Source organism: Lissotriton helveticus, chromosome 5_1, assembly GCF_964261635.1.
Source record: "Lissotriton helveticus chromosome 5_1, aLisHel1.1, whole genome shotgun sequence".
In the NCBI taxonomy this organism is placed as follows: domain Eukaryota; kingdom Metazoa; phylum Chordata; class Amphibia; order Caudata; family Salamandridae; genus Lissotriton; species Lissotriton helveticus.
This window is the reverse complement of record NC_136065.1, coordinates 2,034,265,398-2,034,287,495: the sequence shown is the minus strand read 5'-3', so window position 1 is coordinate 2,034,287,495 and position 22,098 is coordinate 2,034,265,398. Positions and strand designations below refer to the sequence as shown.

The window sequence follows — 22,098 nt, the reverse complement described above, 5'->3', positions numbered from 1 at the left end:
CGCCATCTCTGATAGCTAGGCCCCATCTTGGATTTCCAATGCATAGTAAGTTCCCTTTTTGCTATAATTAGCCCCAGGTCATAGAACTTACTAGTAACCTTGGTGTTAGGGGTGTGCGGGAACCAGAGCAATAAACAAGTCGCCATTTCTGCCTCTAATGTCCGCCCTGTCGCTTGATTTAGGCACGTCACCACCTCCTCCCAGTAGGATCCCAACCCTATACAAGACCAAAACATGTGCAAGAAATCAGCACCGTCTGCATTACACCTCGGGCATGTTGAATGGGAAACACCAAAATACTGCGAGATCTTGGCCGGGGTCAAGAACGCCCTATGCAACGTAAAACAAGCATTTACAATGCAAAGGTTTCGCCTTTGGAAAAGTTTGAGCTATTGGCATTGTAAATGACAAAATTTGTATTTATGTGTTGGTTTTGAAAACAGATAAATAAATGGCATTGTCATTTACATTGCTAATAGCTCTAACTTTTCCAAAGGCGAAACCGTTGCATTGTAAATGCTTGTTTATTTAGCTGTGGTGTCCTATTTATTCTCTCTTTTTTGTTGTCTTGTTCATTTATGTTATGTGTTGAGTGAAATGCTTTTAATGATACCTTTGTTTTATTTCTTAGGGTCCTCGGAGCTGGAATTTACGTAGCACTTCTGTGTTTTGTTCATGAGGTGTAGACGAATATAAATAGACCCTTTCCGTGTTTGCATAATGCTTTCTGCTGTCGGGATGGCTTCATGGCGCTTTCAGCGGTCCAGTAACATTCTACATGGCCCTGAGATTAGCGTCATCCGTTCTTGAAGGTGGGTGACAGGTGGCCGGGCTGCGGGTGTGTGAGTTTGGTGTGCAGTTCTCACGACAGAGGACATTTTCGATCGCTGACACTTCATCCAGATCAGCGCAAACGTAAGGAAACGAGGCCTAGGTCGGCAACTTGAACTGGCATCATGGCACCATGGCGAGCAAAGTTAGCCTGGACACTGCCAAGGAGCTTCTTTTAGGAGATCTGTTCTTAGAGGACCCTCTCTGACCTTCTCGACTGAGCAGATATGAAGGGGTTTGTGGCCAGTAAACACACCTTGAAGTCAGCGCTGTATGGAGCCTGTCAACTCATCACACACTCACCACACCTCTGCTGCCTTACCCTCCTCTCACCCCCCCAAGGGTGTGACGCTTCGGTGGCATGCCGCTGTCCCGTGTCCTCCTGAGTCCTGCAAACACCTCAAGGTGTGCCGAGCAAACACTGCCTGAATGGCCCGTTCTGCCCCTGACAGTGTGAGGGCCCCTGAGAGCAGGCTCGGCCTCTGAAACGGGAGAGGCGCCGAGTGGGAAGGTGGTGGCCCTTTTTTGAGTCAAGCAGGGAAGACAAGGGGACAGGATTGCAGGGCGTTGAAAAGCGAGAGGTGATAAGGTGGGCGGGTAAGGTGAGACCACCGTGGAGTGGGCCTCTTTGGCTCAACGTCCAGGGGAAGTCGGCCATGACAGCTGGCTTTTGTTCTCTTGTTGTTGGAGGTGGGGGGGGACCCGGGCTTTGGGGTGCATCTGTTGACTGTCGAGAGTTTCAGCTTCACCACCTTGTAAAAGCCTGTCATGCCCAGATGCCTTCAGACAGATCCCTTCTAGGTGACGTCACTTCCTCTCGTGGTATCTCCTATGCCAATCGGATTCACAAACCATTCATCACGCACAGATGAGAAGGGTGGTCGTTCTGGTGTCCATCTCTGTTGGCCGTGGGAACGAACCACAAGTCCTAGGACACACTTACCAGCACCTTTAGAAAACTTTTGAAAGAGTATATCCGGTGCAGGTTCTAAAACCGCTGCAGCGTCCTGGTCCGTGGGGTTAAGTCAAGGATCAACAGTGCAGCGCTCCGATGCCTTTTGGCCAGGGTCACGCTATATATGTGCTACATGTTTGCAGGCTGGCAGGATGCCAGGGTAATCCTTGGAACGCTCTGCCCTCGAACCTGAGGAACCTGTGGAACGGACGGCGGGAGGGGGCGGGAGTGGACACGGACGGCGGGAGATCCCAAAAGCGAGACCTATTGGCAATGCCAATGATTGTTTAACCTGGGTCTAATAAGAGCTCCTAATCCAAAATAATTTAACTTGGGCCTAATGAGAGTTCCAAATCCCTAATTACCTCAAGGTGTGTCCCTTTCTTGGAGCGGGGAAGCCTGGACCCCAGCTGAGTGGCCAAGAGGAGGTTGCCATAGCCCTAACCATGCCATGCAGAGGCAGGGAGTCGCTTGAGTGTATGATCTTAATAAGGTGGCCCCAGCATTGGCCAAGCTAGCGCCCAGCACCTTGTGATGCAGGCAGCCTGGGCATGTGCCAGGAAGCGTCTCTTATGCTATGACTACCACTGTTGCTACAATCCAACAGCCTGTCCACTTACTCCCCACTTTAAATGTGCCATTTGCTTTTTAAATGTTTAGTCTCTTCTGCCAGGAGGCTGCTGTGTTACATTATGAAATTACACATTTAAACAAACTAGCCCTGTACATCCACACACTACACAATCGATGCACGCTTGAGGGCGATGTTTCCACTGTATATATCTGCCCTGGCTGACCTTCCCATTTGCATACGTTTAAAATGCAGACTTTGTCCTCGATGAACTAGGGACAAAGGGCCATTCAAAAAGCTCACAAACACAGTTTAACTACAAGAAGGCGAGTCCGGGCATTAACAGTGCTCACTCCGGGCTTTTCAGCACAATATTCCCACAAGAAAAATAACGAAGGGCAATGTATTTCAGTAAAATGTGTGCAATGGAGAACATCAGGCGGTTAAGGAATGTTGCCGTACTCAAACAACGAAAGCAGTTTTAAATGGGCAGAATGAAATATGGCCACTTTCAGATGGCGTATGTGAATGGGAAGCGGCGCTGAGGGGGGGTTTCTGTAGTCGCCTGGACGAACCCGAGCTGTAATTGTCCGCCTTTGAAGGAGAGATGCACGCGCCTCTGCTGTCCCCAAGAGGAGATTAGGAAGCACTGCCCAGAGTACTTTAAAAAAAAAGAAATAAGTCTCTGGACTCGAGGGTACCCTAAAAACATAGTAAACTGTGGGGACCCTGTTGACAACACTTCGGAGGGCGGTGCCTCAATAATGACTGAATATCTAAGAACATGTTCAGTCCCTTTTCGTAACAAAACAGACCAGGGCGGGAGTGGACACGGACGGCGGGAGGGGGCGGGAGTGGACACGGACGGCGGGAGGGGGCGGGAGTGGACACGGACGGCGGGAGGGGGCGGGAGTGGACACGGACGGCGGGAGCAGTTTTAAATGGGCAGAATGAAATATGGCCACTTTCAGAAGGCGTATGTGAATGGGAAGCGGCGCTGAGGGGGGGTTTCTGTAGTCGCCTGGACGAACCCGAGCTGTAATTGTCCGCCTTTGAAGGAGAGATGCACGCGCCTCTGCTGTCCCCAAGAGGAGATTAGGAAGCACTGCCCAGAGTACTTTAAAAAAAAAAGAAATAAGTCTCTGGACTCGAGGGTACCCTAAAAACATAGTAAACTGTGGGGACCCTGTTGACAACACTTCGGAGGGCGGTGCCTCAATAATGACTGAATATCTAAGAACATGTTCAGTCCCTTTTCGTAACAAAACAGACCAGGGCGGGAGTGGACACGGACGGCGGGAGGGGGCGGGAGGGGGCGGGAGTGGACACGGGGGGCGGGAGGGGGCGGGAGTGGACACGGACGGCGGGAGGGGGCGGGAGTGGACACGGACGGCGGGAGCAGTTTTAAATGGGCAGAATGAAATATGGCCACTTTCAGATGGCGTATGTGAATGGGAAGCGGCGCTGAGGGGGGGTTTCTGTAGTCGCCTGGACGAACCCGAGCTGTAATTGTCCGCCTTTGAAGGAGAGATGCACGCGCCTCTGCTGTCCCCAAGAGGAGATTAGGAAGCACTGCCCAGAGTACTTTAAAAAAAAAGAAATAAGTCTCTGGACTCGAGGGTACCCTAAAAACATAGTAAACTGTGGGGACCCTGTTGACAACACTTCGGAGGGCGGTGCCTCAATAATGACTGAATATCTAAGAACATGTTCAGTCCCTTTTCGTAACAAAACAGACCAGGGCGGGAGTGGACACGGACGGCGGGAGGGGGCGGGAGGGGGCGGGAGTGGACACGGACGGCGGGAGGGGGCGGGAGTGGACACGGACGGCGGGAGGGGGCGGGAGTGGACACGGACGGCGGGAGCAGTTTTAAATGGGCAGAATGAAATATGGCCACTTTCAGATGGCGTATGTGAATGGGAAGCGGCGCTGAGGGGGGGTTTCTGTAGTCGCCTGGACGAACCCGAGCTGTAATTGTCCGCCTTTGAAGGAGAGATGCACGCGCCTCTGCTGTCCCCAAGAGGAGATTAGGAAGCACTGCCCAGAGTACTTTAAAAAAAAAGAAATAAGTCTCTGGACTCGAGGGTACCCTAAAAACATAGTAAACTGTGGGGACCCTGTTGACAACACTTCGGAGGGCGGTGCCTCAATAATGACTGAATATCTAAGAACATGTTCAGTCCCTTTTCGTAACAAAACAGACCAGGGCGGGAGTGGACACGGGGGGCGGGAGGGGGCGGGAGTGGACACGGACGGCGGGAGGGGGCGGGAGTGGACACGGACGGCGGGAGGGGGCGGGAGTGGACACGGACGGCGGGAGCAGTTTTAAATGGGCAGAATGAAATATGGCCACTTTCAGATGGCGTATGTGAATGGGAAGCGGCGCTGAGGGGGGGTTTCTGTAGTCGCCTGGACGAACCTGAGCTGTAATTGTCCGCCTTTGAAGGAGAGATGCACGCGCCTCTGCTGTCCCCAAGAGGAGATTAGGAAGCACTGCCCAGAGTACTTTAAAAAAAAAGAAATAAGTCTCTGGACTCGAGGGTACCCTAAAAACATAGTAAACTGTGGGGACCCTGTTGACAACACTTCGGAGGGCGGTGCCTCAATAATGACTGAATATCTAAGAACATGTTCAGTCCCTTTTCGTAACAAAACAGACCAGGGCGGGAGTGGACACGGACGGCGGGAGGGGGCGGGAGGGGGCGGGAGTGGACACGGACGGCGGGAGGGGGCGGGAGTGGACACGGACGGCGGGAGGGGGCGGGAGTGGACACGGACGGCGGGAGGGGGCGGGAGTGGACACGGACGGCGGGAGGGGGCGGGAGAGGACACGGACGGCGGGAGGGGGCGGGAGAGGACACGGACGGCGGGAAACGTGCACAGGACAGCGAGGGGGGGCGGAAATGGACAGCGCATCAGTGAAAGGGGAGGGAACGGGAAAAAACGTAACTCCGCCCTGGGAAAAAATCTCGGGAACGCCCCCGAATCTGGTCCGGCCTTGACGGACAGATGTCTGTTCCAATGGCTAGCCTCCATTTATGGAGCTAGCCAATGGGACAGGGGGGCGTTTTCCATTTTCCTTACTAGAATCAAGAGATTTCTCTGGAGGCGGAGCTAAGAGCTCCGCCCTCCAGCGAAACCTAAAAATGTACCAACTGGAACCGGGCATTGCGCGTGCCTTTCCAGGCACGCCGCAACAGTTGAGGCCATGTTGTCTCCGGTATGGCTTTGCCGATATCTGCCTCCCATTTGCCTTTTAGGGCATCCAGGGGTGGAAGCTGTTCGCTCGACAGGCGTCGATAAAGGCACGTAACAGCTTTAAAGGTACCCGCCACCATAGTGATATATTGACAACCCGGCGAAGTCGGCGGTTCCTGCAACCCCATCTTCCAGTGGCGCTGCAGCCCTACCACCAACGCGGCGTGCAATAAATAGTCTCCCCACGGCAGCTCAAATAGTTCCTGCAATTCCTGAAATGACAACAATGAACCATCTCTGTATAAATCTCCCACCATATGAAGTCCGAGTTCCTCCCAAACCGCTAGCGCAGACCAGTTTCCCTCATGAGGAAGGGCCGTGCACATGCCTAGAGGTATCTCCTGGGCATACCGGTGGGAGCAACCCACCCGTTTCTGACTCTGATTTCAGCACAAGTGAAGAGTGCGCTCTTCAAGAGTGAGCTGGTTAAGATCGATCTTCTGCTGAAGAACTATAAATGACAACACATGCCGAGGAATCGCTCTGCCGCACGGTCCTTTAGGTCCTCGGAACTCACGAGCTATCGCCTGCGTGAGCCACTGAAGTTGTGCCGCCAAATAATACCACTCAAAGTCAATTGTATGGCCCTGATGAAGAGACCTTGATGCTGTGAAACAGGTGTTGGCCAGCTTTTGGTCAAAAAATAAAAACAAAAGATTTGAATGAAAACAATTATTTTTTAAACAACCTATTTGTCTGTAGACTTCAAACTGAGTTTGTCTTTTCATTGATTATCTCTGGCGGCTAAGGGGAAGCGATGCGCACTTTTGAAGTCTTCCCTGTCTGATGATTAAAACCTCAAATTTCCCCTTAGTCTTAGTTATTTATTTACAAATGATTGGCTGTCAGTTCAAAGTGAAAGCGCAGCATGGGGCGATTTTTCAAAAATAGCATATGCAATGCAATGGGTCTCGCATTTGCAAACGTTTAAGCCAATGGTATTGTCATGAATGCCAATAGCTCAAACTCTCGTAAATGCGTGACCTATTTCACTGCAAATGCATGTTACCACTTACAATATTTAAGCATGCATCATAACCACTGCTGCCTGTTTTTCAGGAGTAACCACTCCACCTCAACATAGCCACATCATTACTGCGGGAAGAATGAAAGTAATAGAACAAAGAGTATCCGGATGACAGCAACGTTTCATATTAATGATCAATGCTGCAACTTTACCTAGCGAGATCAGCGCTCGGTGAATTTCTTTCATCACGTTCCCATAAAGCTCCTTCTGCCATTCTTGTAAAAGATTCCAATCGTCCGCAGAGAAACAGCAAGAAGCATTGGAAATGGGAACCTGTGTCTGAAAAAAACAAAAACGTTGTTTCTATCTTGGCTGCTACACTCTGTGTCCCTGTGTTCATCTTAAATAGATTGAACTTAATGTTAACTTTCCACCACATTCTGCCCTCTTCTTTTTAAAGAAAGCACTTAAGACTGTTTTAGAAATTAAAAAGGCGTAATGAATAAACTGACTGGGAGGGGCTGAAGACCACTTTTAAATATGAAACAATAGATTAAATAATAATAGTTTCAACACTCAGTGCCTGATTACAAGTGGGTCATTAAAGGACAACCCCCTCACACGCACCTATTTGCAAAGGGATTGCAGCTATAAACAATGAGGTGTTTATTGCATGCAGTAATTACAGGGGGCGATAAGATCTTGCGCCATTAAATTTTGCAGATTAAATTTGTAGGAAATTATTAGGGAACATGAATTGCTATTCATCTGGATATGTTAATGCATGTGTGTACGTGCGTAGGTTTGTATAAATATCGTACTTGTACAGCACCAAATGGCAGAAGAGTGATGTACAGGGTCAAAGGCAAGAATAAGGTCAACAAGTGATAAAAGCTGAGATAGTTTGTGGCTTGTTACTGTACTGAGATGTAGTGTTCTTAGTCTCCAGCCTGATGGTGTCGAGGCTGCGGGTATGTTGAGTGACACCAGAGTTGATGAGCTTGTCAGTAAGGTAAGCAGGGGTGTTATTCATGATGGCTTGGTAAAGGATGCATCTGGTTTGAACATGTTGTGGCCTGGCAAGTGGAGCCAATGTAATTCCATCTGGATGACCTTCATACGGTTATGCTAGGTTAAAGTATTTGTAGAGCGCGCTATCAACCTGGAGGGTATCCTAACGCTATGCGGGTACTGGAGCCTAAACTGTCTATAACGAGGTTACTTCAAAAGACAAGTCTTCCGCCTACTACGGAACTCAAGAAGCGAGAAGGAGGCTCAGATGTGAGGAGGTAAGTAATTCTGGACTTTAGTAGCAATATGCAAAGACGCCCGGCCCTTGGCTTTGTTTCTGTGTATGCATGGGATATGTGAAAGTAGGAGTTGGACAGAACGGAGGTGTCTTTGTGGTTGGCAGAAGGTGATTCAGGCATGGGGGAATAAAGTTTTGTAGTGCCTTGAATGTATGTGTAAGGAGTCTAAAGCGAGGGCATATGTGTACAGGGACCCAGTGGAGCTCCCTGAGGTGTGGGGGGGGTGTCCTGTGTGAAAGTTTGAGTATCAGTCTTGCTGCTTAGTTCGGGATGGATTAGCCCCTTCGCTGCAGGGGTAATTCCCCCACGGTGCAGGGGGGGGTTCCGCGGTGCTTGTGGCGAGCCCAGCTCATCATGAGTCACAGTGGAGCTGTGCTCATGACGAGCTGGGCTCGTCACAACCCCGCCCACTGATTAATTCACCCGCACAGGCGGGGAATCAATCGCGCGTGGGCAGTGTGCAGCCGTTATGACGAGCTCAGCTCGTCATGAGCACAGCTCTACTGTGACTCATGACGAGCTGGGCTCATCATAAGCACCAAAGGTGTTAAAGCCTTCTGGTTTGTTGTTTGGAGATTCCGGCAGTGAGGGGATTTTTGCAGTATAGTTTGATGGTGACGAAGGCTTGCTGACAGTCCTTCTGGTGTGGTAGGGGAGCACTTGTAGATCTTCATTACAATTTTCAGGGTGTGGGAGCCCCAATAACTTGACTCTATATGCCCAGTTAGTTGTATATAATGATCCAGCGGTTCCTGGTGTAGTTGTTGGGTGAAGATGTAGGTCCCAGTTCAACGGCCATAAGTTGGAATTCCAAGTTAAGGTGCTGCGGCCGAAGATTACTACATCTGAACTGTCGGTGTTCAGCTTCAGATAGTTGGACTGCTTCCATTCGTCATGCAGGTGATGATCTTGCTTCTTGTGTTAGGGGTCCTGTCTGAGAGGGAGATTATCAGTTGCATTTCATTGGCGTAGGAGAGGATGTTGATGTTGTGGGTTTGCATGACTCTGTCCAGCGGAATGATGTATGTGTTGAAGAGCATGGGGCTGAGGGAACAGACTTGTGCTACTCCGCAGATTAGTTTAAAGGCTGCTGAGGAATAGTGTCAGGCTGCCAGCTTGTTTTTTCTCAGTTCAGAAGGAGCATGTCCAGTGGAGGGTGGTCTTGGACACTGAAGTCATGCAGATACATGATGAGGATAGGGTGTGAGACGGTGCTGAGAGCTGTCAAAAGATCCAGGAGGATGAGGGACACAGATTCCCCTCTGTCTAGAATCATGCGGATGTTGTCTATAGGGGAAATAAGTGCCGGTTCCATGCTGTGGTTGAGTCTAAAACATTATTGAGTGATGTCAAAGAGTTAATGGTTGCTGAGGTGGACAGTGAGAAATAGATTGATTACCTTCTCTGAGACCTTGACTGAGTATGGTAGGAGGGAGATGGGCCTGTAGTTGGAGAGTGTGGCTGGGTTTGCAAATGGCTTCTTGAGCAGGGGAGTGACGGTTTCTAGGTGTTTGGGATATCGCCTAAGTCAGTGGAGGCACTGAGGTTGGTAGTTAGAACTTCGCTGTTAGGAAGGAGTCATTTGGTGAAGACTCGGTCTGGGCAGGAGTTGGCAGGAATATCTGAAGATGTACTGTCATCATAGGTAGACCAGGAGCCAGAGATGTAGTTAAGTAGATTTATTAGTTAAAGTAAGATGGTACAGGGTGCCCCACCGGGAGCAGCATCTTGCTGCTCAGCCCCACTCAATCTAACTGATCACTCATTCAAAGAATGCACACACACCAAACATTCTATGACATCACACACATGCAGGCTGAGCAGCCAGGACTAGGAAGCATAGGACATAACATATCTCCTCCCTTCAGAAACAATAAAACAACAAGAAGCAAAGTGAAGAAAATAATCACATTTCGTTACTTGGAAATTAAATTGAATTAGGTCACAAAAATCATATTAGATAGGTAAATGCATTCTTAGTTCACAACAAAAATCAAATAGCATTCTAGGATATTAAAGTTAATAAGGTCAACTAAGATGATGAGAGATAAATGATTCCTCTCTAGTTCACTTAAGATTAGAACATATAGCATAACTAATTGTATTCTTCATATAGAATGGGAATGAAACATGTAAATTCACATTTAAATGTTTGCACATGTTTTCAGGCAGGATGCAATCAAAACAGATTGCAAATGTTTCAGGGAAAATGCAATCACCACACTTACCCAGTACACTCTGAAGAACACCACAGGAAAAATGCAATCACCACACTTACCCAGTACACTCTGAAGAACACCACAGGGAAAATGCAATCACCACACCTACCCAGTACACTCTGAAGAACACCACCAATCACCACAACACACCCATCTCCCTCTGCAAAGGAACATGAAAAAAAATATGCACATGTTCCAGCAAGGATGTAATAACGCACAATAAATGACGTGCGAAGGAGAACACAAAAAATGTAATGCACATTGACATTACCGCACTGCTCCTGAGTACTCTGCCAACACAACCCTGATGTGCGAGGCAAAAAAAACAGCTCTCCCAACGCAAGTTTGACGTGCGAGGGATATTGCCAACGCAACCTTGACGTGCGAGGCAAAGCACATTTCAAACACAACCCTGATGTGTGAGGAACCCTCCCAACGCAACCATGACGTGTGAGGGACACTGCCAATGCAACCTTGACGTGCGAGGCAAAGCACATTCCCAACACAACCCTGACGTGGGAGGGATACTGCCAACGTAACCTTGACGATTGAGGCAAAAGACATTGCCATCGCAACCCTGACGTGCGAGGGACACTCCCAACGCAACCCTGGCGTGCGAGGGGAAAGCAAAAAAAAAATACAACACAGGGTACATGACCCACAAAACATGCTTAGACAAAACACGGTACATATCCCACAGGCATTTTATAGAAAATCTCAGCATGTAAGTAACAGTAGATGCTAAAATAATATAGAAGTACATTCACATTAAATTTTGGTTGAAGGGTCTTACATTTGTGCCTGATTGTGCCGGTGCCTCTGCCCATATCTTAGCGACATCCCAGACTGTGCCCCAATCTCGTCCTGTTTCACTTTTGTTTTTGCTGCCATCTTGTTGTTGTGCCTCCTAGCCCGTCTCTCCACCCCGCTCCCGCCTCCCAGCTGCTCCTCCCTCCCACAGATAGCTAAGGATCGTCCCGTTTGTCTCAGCGCTGTGACCGTCCTGACTCGCTCAGAAGCGGTCGCTCCCCACACGCTCCCTGGTCACTTGGTATCGTAACGCTATTGTGCTCATTGCTGCCATTAACCAATTTGCGCATTGCCCTCATTGCCTGTATTATCATTTGTGGCTGACTGATATCGTAGCGCTATATTGCATTGCCCTCATTGCCTGTATTATTGTTTGTGGCTGACTGATATCGTAGCGCTATATTGCATTGCTCGCACTGCTTTTGTAATCATTTGTGCCTGATTGTGCCGGTGCCTTTGCCCATATCTTAGCGACATCCCAGACTGTGCCCCAATCTCGTCCTGTTTCACTTTTGTTTTTGCTGCCATCTTGTTGTTGTGCCTCCTAGCCTGTCTCTCCACCCCGCTCCCGCCTCCCAGCTGCTCCTCCCTCGCTCCGCCCCCCTCCACTCTCCACTTATGACAGATGCATTTGCGCGCAGCGTCCACGCGCAGCGGACGCGCCCTATGTGCACCGAAGGCGCGCCAAAGGTAAGCCCGTCCGCGCCCGGACCGCACCCAGAGCCAGACCCCCTGGTCCCCGCACAATCCACTCCACCCGCATAACGTACGACGCTGCAACCCTCTCTGCACTCAACACAGGATGTCTCCCAGACTGCTACCAAGCCGCCCCAGGACACACCCATGGACCCTTCACCTGCCACTCCTGCAAGCTAGACTGCATCAGGACCCACACCAAATCCACAAACGCCAAACAGAACTCCGACACTAACCACCTGAAGTGCATCCTGCTCAACACCCGCTCGGTCCACAAACACGCCACTGAACTATGGAACTTACTAGACACCACATCGCAGGACGTCGCCTCTCTCACAGAAACCTGGATGAACGCCTCATCAGCGCCCGACATCACCATAGCCATCCCGGACGGCTACAAGATCATCCGAAAGGACCGCACCAACCAAACAGGAGGAGGCATCGCCATCGTCCATAAAAACACCATCCGCATCACGACCAGTTCCGACGACAACCTCGCAACCGCCGAACACCTTCACTTCCAGATTCACACCGACCCTAAGACCACACTCAGAGGCACCCTCATCTACAGACCCCCAGGACCCCGCACACATTTCAGGGAAGACATCGCAGACTTCATCAGCCCACACGCCCTCCCCTCCGAGGACTACATTCTACTAGGAGACCTCAACTTCCACCTGGAAAAGAACAACGACAGCAACACCACCACCCTTCTGGACAACCTCGCCAATCTCGGACTCAAACAACTGGTAAACACCCCCACCCACTACGCCGGACACACGCTCGACCCAATCTTCTCCTCCAGCAAGTACATCTCCTTCAATCACGCCACAGGACTCCATTGGACGGACCACAGCTGCGTTCACTTCCAACTACAAAAAAACCACGACCCACAACCAATCCCCCGCAGAAACTGGAACAAAATTACCACCGACCAGCTCTTCACATCGCTTTACCAAAACCTTCCCGCCAAATCATTGGACCCAAATCAAGCAGCCATCAACCTCACACAATGGATCACTCACTGCGCAGACGAATTAGCACCCTTGAAAAACCATCTAACCAAGCAAGGTAGCAAAAAAGCCCCCTGGTTCAATGACGACCTTAAGAAATCCAAAAAGATCTGCCGCACCCTCGAGAAAGCCTGGCGAAAAAACCCAACCACTGACAACATGACCACCTTCAAGAACGCCACCCGCAAACACCACCAGCTGATCCGATCCACCAAGAAATCAGCATTTAAGGATCGACTCGACAACAACGCCCACAACAGCAAGGAACTATTCAACATCGTCAAAGAATTTACCAACCCCACCGCCGACACCAACGACATCACTCCATCTCAAGACCTCTGCGACTCTCTAGCCTCGTTCTTCCACAACAAAATCGCTGACATACATAACAGCTTTGGCGACCAGTCCACCCCCCTCACCTCCAAACCAAAGCCCTCCTCCGACATCCTTTGCGCCTGGAACCCAATCAGCACTGAAGACACCATCCGCTTGATGAACTCCATCCACTCCGGATCGCCAACCGACCCATGTCCCCACCACATCTTCAACAAAGCAGACTCTATCATCGCACCCCATCTCCGAGATGTCATCAACTGCTCCCTCAACACTGCTACCTTCCCGGAAAGCTGGAAACATGCCGAACTCAGCGCACTCCTGAAGAAACCCACAGCAGACCCCACCGAACTTAAGAACTACCGCCCCATTTCGCTCCTCCCATTCCCTGCCAAAATCATTGAGAAAACCATCAACAATCAGCTCGCCGCCTTCCTCGAATCTAACGGCTCCCTCGACCCATCACAGTCCGGCTTCCGAGCCAAACACAGCACCGAGACCGCCCTCATCGCAGCCACAGACGACATTCGAACATTATTTGACAACGGAGAAACAGCTGCCCTCATCCTACTGGACCTCTCCGCAGCCTTCGACACAGTCTGCCATAGCACCCTGATACAACGCCTCAGCAACGTCGGGATACAAGGAAAAGCACTGGACTGGATCATCTCGTTCCTCGCCGGAAGAACCCAGAAAGTCCGCCTCCCCCCTTTCAGATCAGAGGCCACTGAAGTCATCTGCGGCGTACCACAAGGATCTTCACTCAGTCCCACCCTCTTCAACGTATACATGAGTCCCCTCGCATCCATCGCGCGCCAACACAACCTCAACATCATCTCCTACGCAGACGACGCCCAGCTGATCCTCTCCCTCACCAAAGACCCAAACACCGCCAAAACCAACCTACACGAAGGGATGCAAGAAGTAGCCGAGTGGATGAAGAACAGCCGTTTAAAACTGAATTCAGACAAAACGGAAGTCCTCATCTTAGGATCATCCCCCTCCGCTTGGGACGACTCATGGTGGCCACCGGCCCTGGGCATCGCACCCAAACCAACGGACCACGCACGTAACCTGGGCTTCATCCTGGACTCCTCCCTCTCGATGACCAGACAAGTCAACGCCATCTCATCATCATGCTTTAACATCCTACGTATGCTCAAAAAAATCTTCCGCTGGATCCCCACCGAAACAAGAAAGACGGTCACCCAAGCACTTGTCACAAGCTGACTGGACTACGGAAACACCCTTTACGCCGGAACAACAGCCAACTTACAGAAAAAACTCCAACGCATTCAGAACGCCTCAGCCAGACTTATCCTAGACATCCCCCGCCAAGCTCACATATCCGGTCACGTGAGAGACCTCCACTGGCTCCCCGTCAACAAGAGAATAACGTTCCGTCTACTCACCCACGCACACAAAGCACTCTACGACCTAGGACCCAAATACCTCAACACGCGCCTGACCTTCTACTCCCCCACCCGCCAACTACGATCGTCCAATCAAGCCCTCGCCGCGATCCCACGCATCCAAAGATCCACCATGGGAGGAAGATCATTCTCCTACTTAGCGGCCAAGACCTGGAACTTTCTCCCCACCCACCTCCGCCTTACACAGAACCACCTCTCCTTCAGAAAACAACTCAAAACTTGGATATTCGATAAGTAACGCTCCCCCCCACCCACCCCCCTCCCTCCCTCAAGCGCCTTGAGACCCTCTGGGTGAGTAGTGCGCTATACAAATTCTAACTTGACTTGACTTGACATAACATTACCACAGTACAACATGCATTAATTGTGTAGGTAAAACATGAAAACATTTTCTTGCTTGTTTAGCAGAAATAAATCAAAATAATAAACTAAAACAACACAAAGTAGTCACCGTTGTCATTAAATGGAGTTGCTAGAACAAAATCTCCACCAGATAACAAGTCTTGAATCACACCTCTCCGGTGGCGCTGCTTCTAACATTTTGCAGTTGTTCCTAAACTCTCTCATTTCCTTGTAAGTTGATACAAGCGCAGCTCCAACCTTAAGATGCATCAAAACATGCAGTTCAGTCTCTTAAAAACGTAGATTTGACCTTGGCATAGAGACTGGCGGCTTCCAGTTGTAAAGAAATCTGACCAGCCATTGCATTGAAAAGTGACGCTTCACATATTTGCCTTTTCTGGTGGGAATTTAAACAATTCTTTATTCCACACAGATTCCTTATTTCACAAGACACTGCTTCACGACTCCGACTCACTAAAAGCAGCACTGTTTCTACAATCACATCTTGTTGGAAACCTGCCCCTGATCCATACAAGTCACAATCTGAAATGCTCTTGGCAGTTTTTTAGTTGCGCTTTGATCTTGTGTAGATAAACCCCTTCAAATCCCGCTCCTTCTCACTAGAACTCCACTTTCTTCACAGCAGATATGACATGCAGGATTGGGTGCACAAGGTCAAACTTTGTTCAGCACGAAAATTCACACTTTAAATTTCTGTAACATCCTCATCTAAGTTGTGCTGCCAACTAGTGATCTGGACACAGTTCACCGCACACCAAAACACATGTATCTTAGAGCAGCTTCCCATATGAATAAAACGATTTGTATTTATTTTCAAAGACTAGCAGGCTTTGTTTACTTTTAACAAAGAGCTTCCTTTCAGCGCTAATCCTCCCTCGCGCTTGGATACACACATGCACAGCAGGGTGATTTACCTTCAAGACCAGCAGGCTTTGTTTACTTTTAAAGAGAAGCTTGCCTTCAACACTAATTCTCCCTTCACGCTTCACTAATTCTCCTTCGCGTTTCCAGCCGGTACTACTAACACCAACTTTGTTCACACTCAGCCGCTGGTGCCATCACAGCACTTTCATCGTGCATTACCGTGCACTGCACTGTACTCCGCCGCTGGTGCAATCAGAGCACACTCGCTGCAACACACTCTGCCACTAACCTTTGGTGCGCTTGTTATATGAACAGGTCCCAGACACTAGCAGCGACTTCCAAGCACAAAGTAGATAGTCAGTAGAAAGTCAGGTTTCAAGTCACTCGAGCCACATAATGTCCAACGCCCAACACATACCTCTGTGGACTGTCTGTTGTAAAAGACACCAGTGGGGCATCCCAGGCGTTGCGCAGGCTTGCTTTTCAGGCTTCTTTTCAGACTCTCGCTATCATCTTTTAGTTCCATCTGTAATTTCTTGGGTCTTCACGCGTGGTTCTTTTTAACATTGTCGCCATTTTTGTATCTAAAGAAGTACTGTCATCATAGGTAGACCAGGAGCCAGAGATGTAAAGTAGATTTATTAGTTAAAGTAAGATGCTACAAGGTGCCACACCGGGAGCAGCATCCTGCTGCTCAGCCCCACTCAATCTAACTGATCACTCATTCAAAGAATGCACACACACCAAACATTCTATAACATCACACTCATGCAGGCTGAGCAGCCAGGACTAGGAATCACAGGATATAACAGATGGAGGCACTAAGGTTGGTAGTTAGAACTTCTCTGTTAGGAAGGAGTCATGAAGATGTGGTCTGGGCAGGAGTTGGCAGGAGCCCGAGTGGTCTGTCTTTATGGTAGTAGTTGTTAAGTCTGGGTGATAGTGGTCCAGGCAGTCGGTATTTGCTCCCCAGTCTCAGTGAGGAGTTGGGTGGCCTGGGTGATGTTGTCTGGTTGCCAGCCAAAGTTTCCATAGATGGTGGCAATGTTGTTGCTGGAGTATTCAGAGAGTTTGTCATAGAGGTCTTTGATGGGGTTACAGCTGGAGACACCTGGCAGGGCTGTGAACTCCTGGACAGGAGGCGGCGTTGTTTGTGCAGGCGTTGATATAGTCTGTGGTAGTTGTACTTTTGTCAATTGGTATCAGCGAGTGACTTAGTATGCAGTGTCTTGAGTGAATCCCCACCTATAATCCAGTTGCTTGCAGTGTCTCTTGTCAGCCTGAGATCTGCTGTGTACCAGTCTGCGTTGGGATGGGTCTTGGTGTGATGCTTTTCCGTTTAAGAATTAAGAGGGCCTGAATGTTGGCCCAGGAAGGTTCACCATCTGTTGAACCTTCTGATGGCAGTAGGTAGGCTGCTGGCATGTTCAGGTTGGGCGTGCTGAGTATGGGGATCCAGTCAGGTTCTGTAATTTTGTTCCAAAACCGGCAGGCAGTTCCAATGAAGTGACGTTTTGGGTGTTATAGGATGTGAACGCTGAAGCTGATGGGCCCGTGGTCTGTCCAGGTCAATGGTACTGTATTGTTGACTGTGATGTAGCTGAGGGAAGTGTAAATTTGGTCCAGGCGATGACCAGAGGCATAGATCAGTCTGGTAATATGCAGGGGGAGCCCTAGGTTTCTGACGGTCTGTAAGAGAGCTGTGGAGTATGGGTCAGTGGGGTCCTCTAGGTGAAAGTTGAGATTTCTGAGGAGGATGAATGTGCTGGCATCAATGATGAGGGGCACATGAAGTTTGTGAAATTTCACATGTATTTGGGGTGGGTCGCAGAGGTCTGCAGATAAGGGTTACTTATAGGCTGAAGTTGGCTGTGGTGTGGATTCTTCAGGAGGGCGCTCAGCTCAGCATGTTTCCAACTCTCCGGGAAGGTGGCGGATGGGAAGGAGCTGTTGATGATGTTCCGGAGCCGGGGTGCGATGATGGAGTCGGCTTTGTTGAAGATGTGGTGTGGGCAGGGGTCGGTTGGGGAGCCGGAGTGGATGGTGTTCATCAGGCGGGTGGTGTCTTCGGTGCTGACAGGGGTCCAGGTGCAGAGGGTGGTGGTGGGGGCGTTGGTTCAGTGGTTGGGTGCGTGGTCTGTGCGCCGAAGCTGTTGTGTATGTCGGCGATCTTGCGGTGGAAGAACGAGGCGAGTGAGTCGCAGAGGTCTTGCGAGGGTGTGATATCGTTGTTGCAGGCGCTGGGGTTGGAGAGCTCTTTAACGATGCTGAAGAGTTCCTTGCTGTTGTGGGTGTTGTTGTCCAGTCGTTCTTTGAATGTTGCCCTTTTGGTGGTGCGGATCAGCTGGTGGTGTTTGCGGGTGGCGTTCTTGAGGCTGTCATGTTTTCTGTTGTCTGGTCGTGGCGCCAGGCTTTCTCGAGGGTGCGGCAGGTTTTCTTGGAGTTTTTGAGGTCGTTGGTGAACCACGAGGCTTTCCTGCTGCCGGATCTGCTGGGAGGGTTCTACAGTGGTGCGAGGTCGTCGGCGCAGGTGGTGAGCCACTGTGTGAGGTTGCGGGCTGATTCGCTGGGGTCCGTCGTGTTGGTGGGTGGGTCAGTGCACTCCGCCAACTCTCAGGACAGTCGTAGGATGTTAGAGGAGGATACCATATTCATGGTACAAACAACATGTGTCCAAATTATAAAAGAGTGTGCAGTGTAGGTGTAACGGTGCTCAAGGCACAAGCTCTGGGTGTGGAGAAACACGCTTCAGTTATGTGTCTTAATGGGGTAAAAAAAAAAAGCAGAATCAGTTAATTGTAACAGGAGTGACTGCGAAATCTGTTGAAGAATACACCATTTAGGTAAGGATGTGTGTGTTGGGAACACTGGTGTGGACAGTGGAATAACGAAGAGGAGTAGAGGTAAGGGAGTGTGAAGAGCTTCAGGAATAGGAATATATAGAATATGAGCGTTTAAGGGTGGGTAAACCTGAAGTGCCACAGGAATGGGGGTGTTAACCCTACCTGAAGTGTCACTGGAGTGGGGGTTAATTCTACCTGAAGTGACACTGGGGGTTAGGGGGTTAACTCTACCTGAAGTGACACTGGAAGTGGGGTAACTCTACCTGTACTGACACTTGGGGGTGTAACCCTACCTGAAGTGACACTAGAGAGGGCCTTAATCCTACCTATAGTGACACTGGAGGGGGGCGGGTTAACCCTACCAAAAGTGACACTGGAGGGTGGGTAAACCTACCTGAGGTGACACTTGAGCGGGGGGTTAAGGTTAACCTTACCTGAAGTGACATGGGTGGGGAGATAAACCCGACCTGAAGTGATGGGGGGGGTTTAACCCTACCTGAAGTGACTCTGGAGGAGGGGGAGTTAACCTACCTGAAGTGACACTAGAGGGGGGTTAACCCTACCTAAAGTGACACGGGGGGTCAAACGTACCTGAAGTGACACTGAAGGAAGGGGGGTTAACATACCTGAAGTGACACAGGAGGGGGGAGTTAGCCCTACCTGAAGGGACAATGGAGAAGGGCGTTAACTCTACCTGAAGTGACAATGGAAGGAGAGGGTTAACTCTACCTGAAGTGACACTGGGGGGCTTTTAACCCTACCTGACGTGACACTGGGGGGCTTTTAACCCTACCTGAAGTGACACTGGTGGGAGGGGTTTTAACATACCTGAAGTGACACTGGAGGGGGGGTAACCTTACCTAAAGTGACACTGGAGGAGGGGTTAACCCTCCCTTATGCGACACTGGAGGGAGGGGGGACTTAACCCTGCATGGACACTAGAGGGGGGTTAACCCTACCTGAAGTGACACTGGAGGGGGGAGTTAAACCTTCCATAAGTGACACTGGCCTCTCCCGGGCTCTCCCTGCACCGGGCGCGGGGGCACGGGGCAGCGCTGAGCGAGAGAAATGGTAAGCAGGACCGGGCACGGAGGGGGCCTGCGGGGGCCCCGGGCCCTCGGGGAGGGGTCACGGCCGCCTCCGCCCGAGGATGAGGAGGGATTCCATTCCAGAGTGAAATTCATGCAGACAGCTTTGAGGTGCCCCGGGCCACCATTTCCGGACGGAGCGGCGCCACCACCGGCCTCTATGGAGCTCTTCAGAGATGGGGCTCCGGGGGACGCGGGGAGCGCGTTCTGGAACGAACGGGCCGAAGTTTAACTTGCAGTGCGATGTAAGCGGATCGCTGCAGAGCCCACTGCGGTCCCCCAAAATGGCGCCAACTCCCGGCACGAATTGATCTACGATCCTCTCACGTTGGACACTGTTTTTCGGGCTGAACGGACTCTCTACTACACGGAAGCCTCACATCCCTAAGGTGGGTGCCTCTCATATGCGAAATGAAATACTGAAATAAAGCTCACCTCGCGATCGGCTTGCCTGACCCTAAAATGGATGCGGAGTTGCTTTAAGCGACGCCGCAAGCTCTCTCTGTGTCTCATGCCCGCGGGGGTGAGCCCTCTTCAAGGATCCTTGGCGGTGACTTGTGCGGAGTGCTCTGCTTCTCCCCCTCGCCTGCACCCCAGCGTCACACCATGCCCCAACAAACCCCGGCTTTGTACCGGCCAGCCTGACTCAACAATGGCGGCGGCTGAGGAATAAGCTAGTGAGATGTGCGAGGTAAAAGTGGCGAGGAGCGCCATGAGATCCGTAACAAACGTGGTTTCAGCGAGGAGACTACCACACTGCTGTCACACTGCTAGCACGATCTACCTGACATCTGCAGTGCCTTAATGTGAGGTGCCCACCCAACAACAACCCACCATGCCTCCGGATTGAACTCCTCTGCCCCAGCTCCTCATGGACGAAGAGGCTGTGACTTGCGGACTGCCTTTCTCCCCTCACCCCCCGGACTTGCTGGCTATGGCAGCCCTCTTCCTGGACTCTCGGACTTGGACCTTTGTGCTCCAAACCATTTTCTTTTATGACTCGCTTCTTCTACCTTTCTCCTCCACCATTTTAGCGATCTCTGACCTCCCCCTCTGTCCTAGCAACCTTTTTATTGTCTCTCCTGTTGCCTCTGACACACTCCTGGCTGTCTTACTCATTACTATCTGCTTCCCTCTCTCGTTTGTCTCACTTTTCTGCCCTTCTCTGTCCCTCCCTTGGTGCTGTGACTGCATCCCCCCTCCAACCCCACTTAATGGAACTCTGCTTTTCTGTAAATGGAGATCACTCTAATCACTAGTATATGCAGTAGACCTATGTACTCTCTACCATTCCTATGTGACTCTTATAGTATATCCATTCATATCCCTTCCCTATGTATATAGAGATAACTCTAATCACTAGTATATGCAGTAGACCTATGTACTCTCTACCATTCCTATGTGACTCTTAGAGTATATCCATTCGTATCCATTCCCTATGTATATAGAGATAACTCTAATCACTAGTATATGCAGTAGACCTTAGTACTCTCTACCATTCCTATGTGACTCTTAGAGTATATCCATTCATATCCCTTCCCTATGTATATAGAGATAACTCTAATCACTAGTATATGTAGTACCTTTGTACTCTCTACCATTCGTATGTGACTCTTACGAGTATATCCATGTGTATCCCTTCCCTATGTATATAGAGACAACTCTAATTACTAGTATATGCAGTAGACCTTTGTACTCTCTACTATTCCTATGTGACGCTTAGAGTATATCCATTCATATCTCTTCCCTATGTATATAGAAATAACTATATTCACCAGTCTCTTCTTTGTGTGACTTTACATCTTGTACATTTGCAATTTGTTTCTGTGTGTATCTTTTATGTAACGCATGTAATCCTAAATCCTTATGGTTTGCAACTGGTTCTTATGTAAAGCGCTCTGACACCTTCGGGTAAAGTTCGCGCTATATAAAATCGCATTAAACAAATAAAAAAAATAAAAAAACTGGGAGGGGGGGGGGTTAACCCTACTTCAAGTAATACCACTGTGGGGGGTTAAACCACCCGGACGTGACACTGGGGGGGATGGGTGCTGAAGTAAGCTGTCAGAGGGGCACCGGTCAGTGATGAGCCCGCAGTACAGACAAAGCATCAGGGCCCCCGGGCACCGCCCTTTTAATTCCCTACAACAAACCGATCTCACCTCCATGGGACCTCGGGGCGGCTCTTCAATGGGATCTTGCGCTTAACGGATGGAAAAGGGGGGTAGGTGATTAGAGAGAGGAGCCTGGAAGTGCACGGAACCCTCTCCTTCCTGAGCACAGTGTCATCTACTACTACTACTTCCCGAGAGCTACTTTCTGCGCATGCCCGGGAGATAAGTATCATATACCACTGCGCATGCTCGCAAGTTAAGAGCTGTGTCTTACTAGGTGGCGCAAATGGAAGATCCCATACACCAAGTAGTTTATGACACTAGGCATGCCCAGACAAGAAGTGACGTGTCTTACTACGCGTGCCCGGTATACGTCGCGTCTTACTGCGCATGCTCGGAGAGAAGGTCACTTTTTGGGAAATAGATAAT

The 22,098-nt window shown here is 50.0% G+C and overlaps 1 protein-coding gene across 2 annotated transcripts in view; it reads right to left on the bottom strand.

The window, feature by feature from the left end:
• The window catches only part of LOC144756218 (uncharacterized), a 161,403-nt gene extending 139,528 nt beyond the window's left edge, over positions 1 to 21,875 (bottom strand). Inside the window, exons 1-2 of one of the 2 annotated variants that reach the window (XM_078645834.1) lie at positions 21,718 to 21,875; positions 6,796 to 6,922 (exon numbers count right to left, since the gene is read on the bottom strand). In XM_078645834.1, coding sequence (XP_078501960.1) covers positions 6,796 to 6,922; positions 21,718 to 21,723 — 133 coding nt within the window. In that variant the 5' untranslated portion in view covers positions 21,724 to 21,875. The remainder of the gene's footprint in view (positions 1 to 6,795; positions 6,923 to 21,717) is intronic. The other variant, XM_078645833.1, reaches the window with a different exon arrangement.
• Between the last annotated feature and the right edge of the window lie 223 nt (positions 21,876 to 22,098).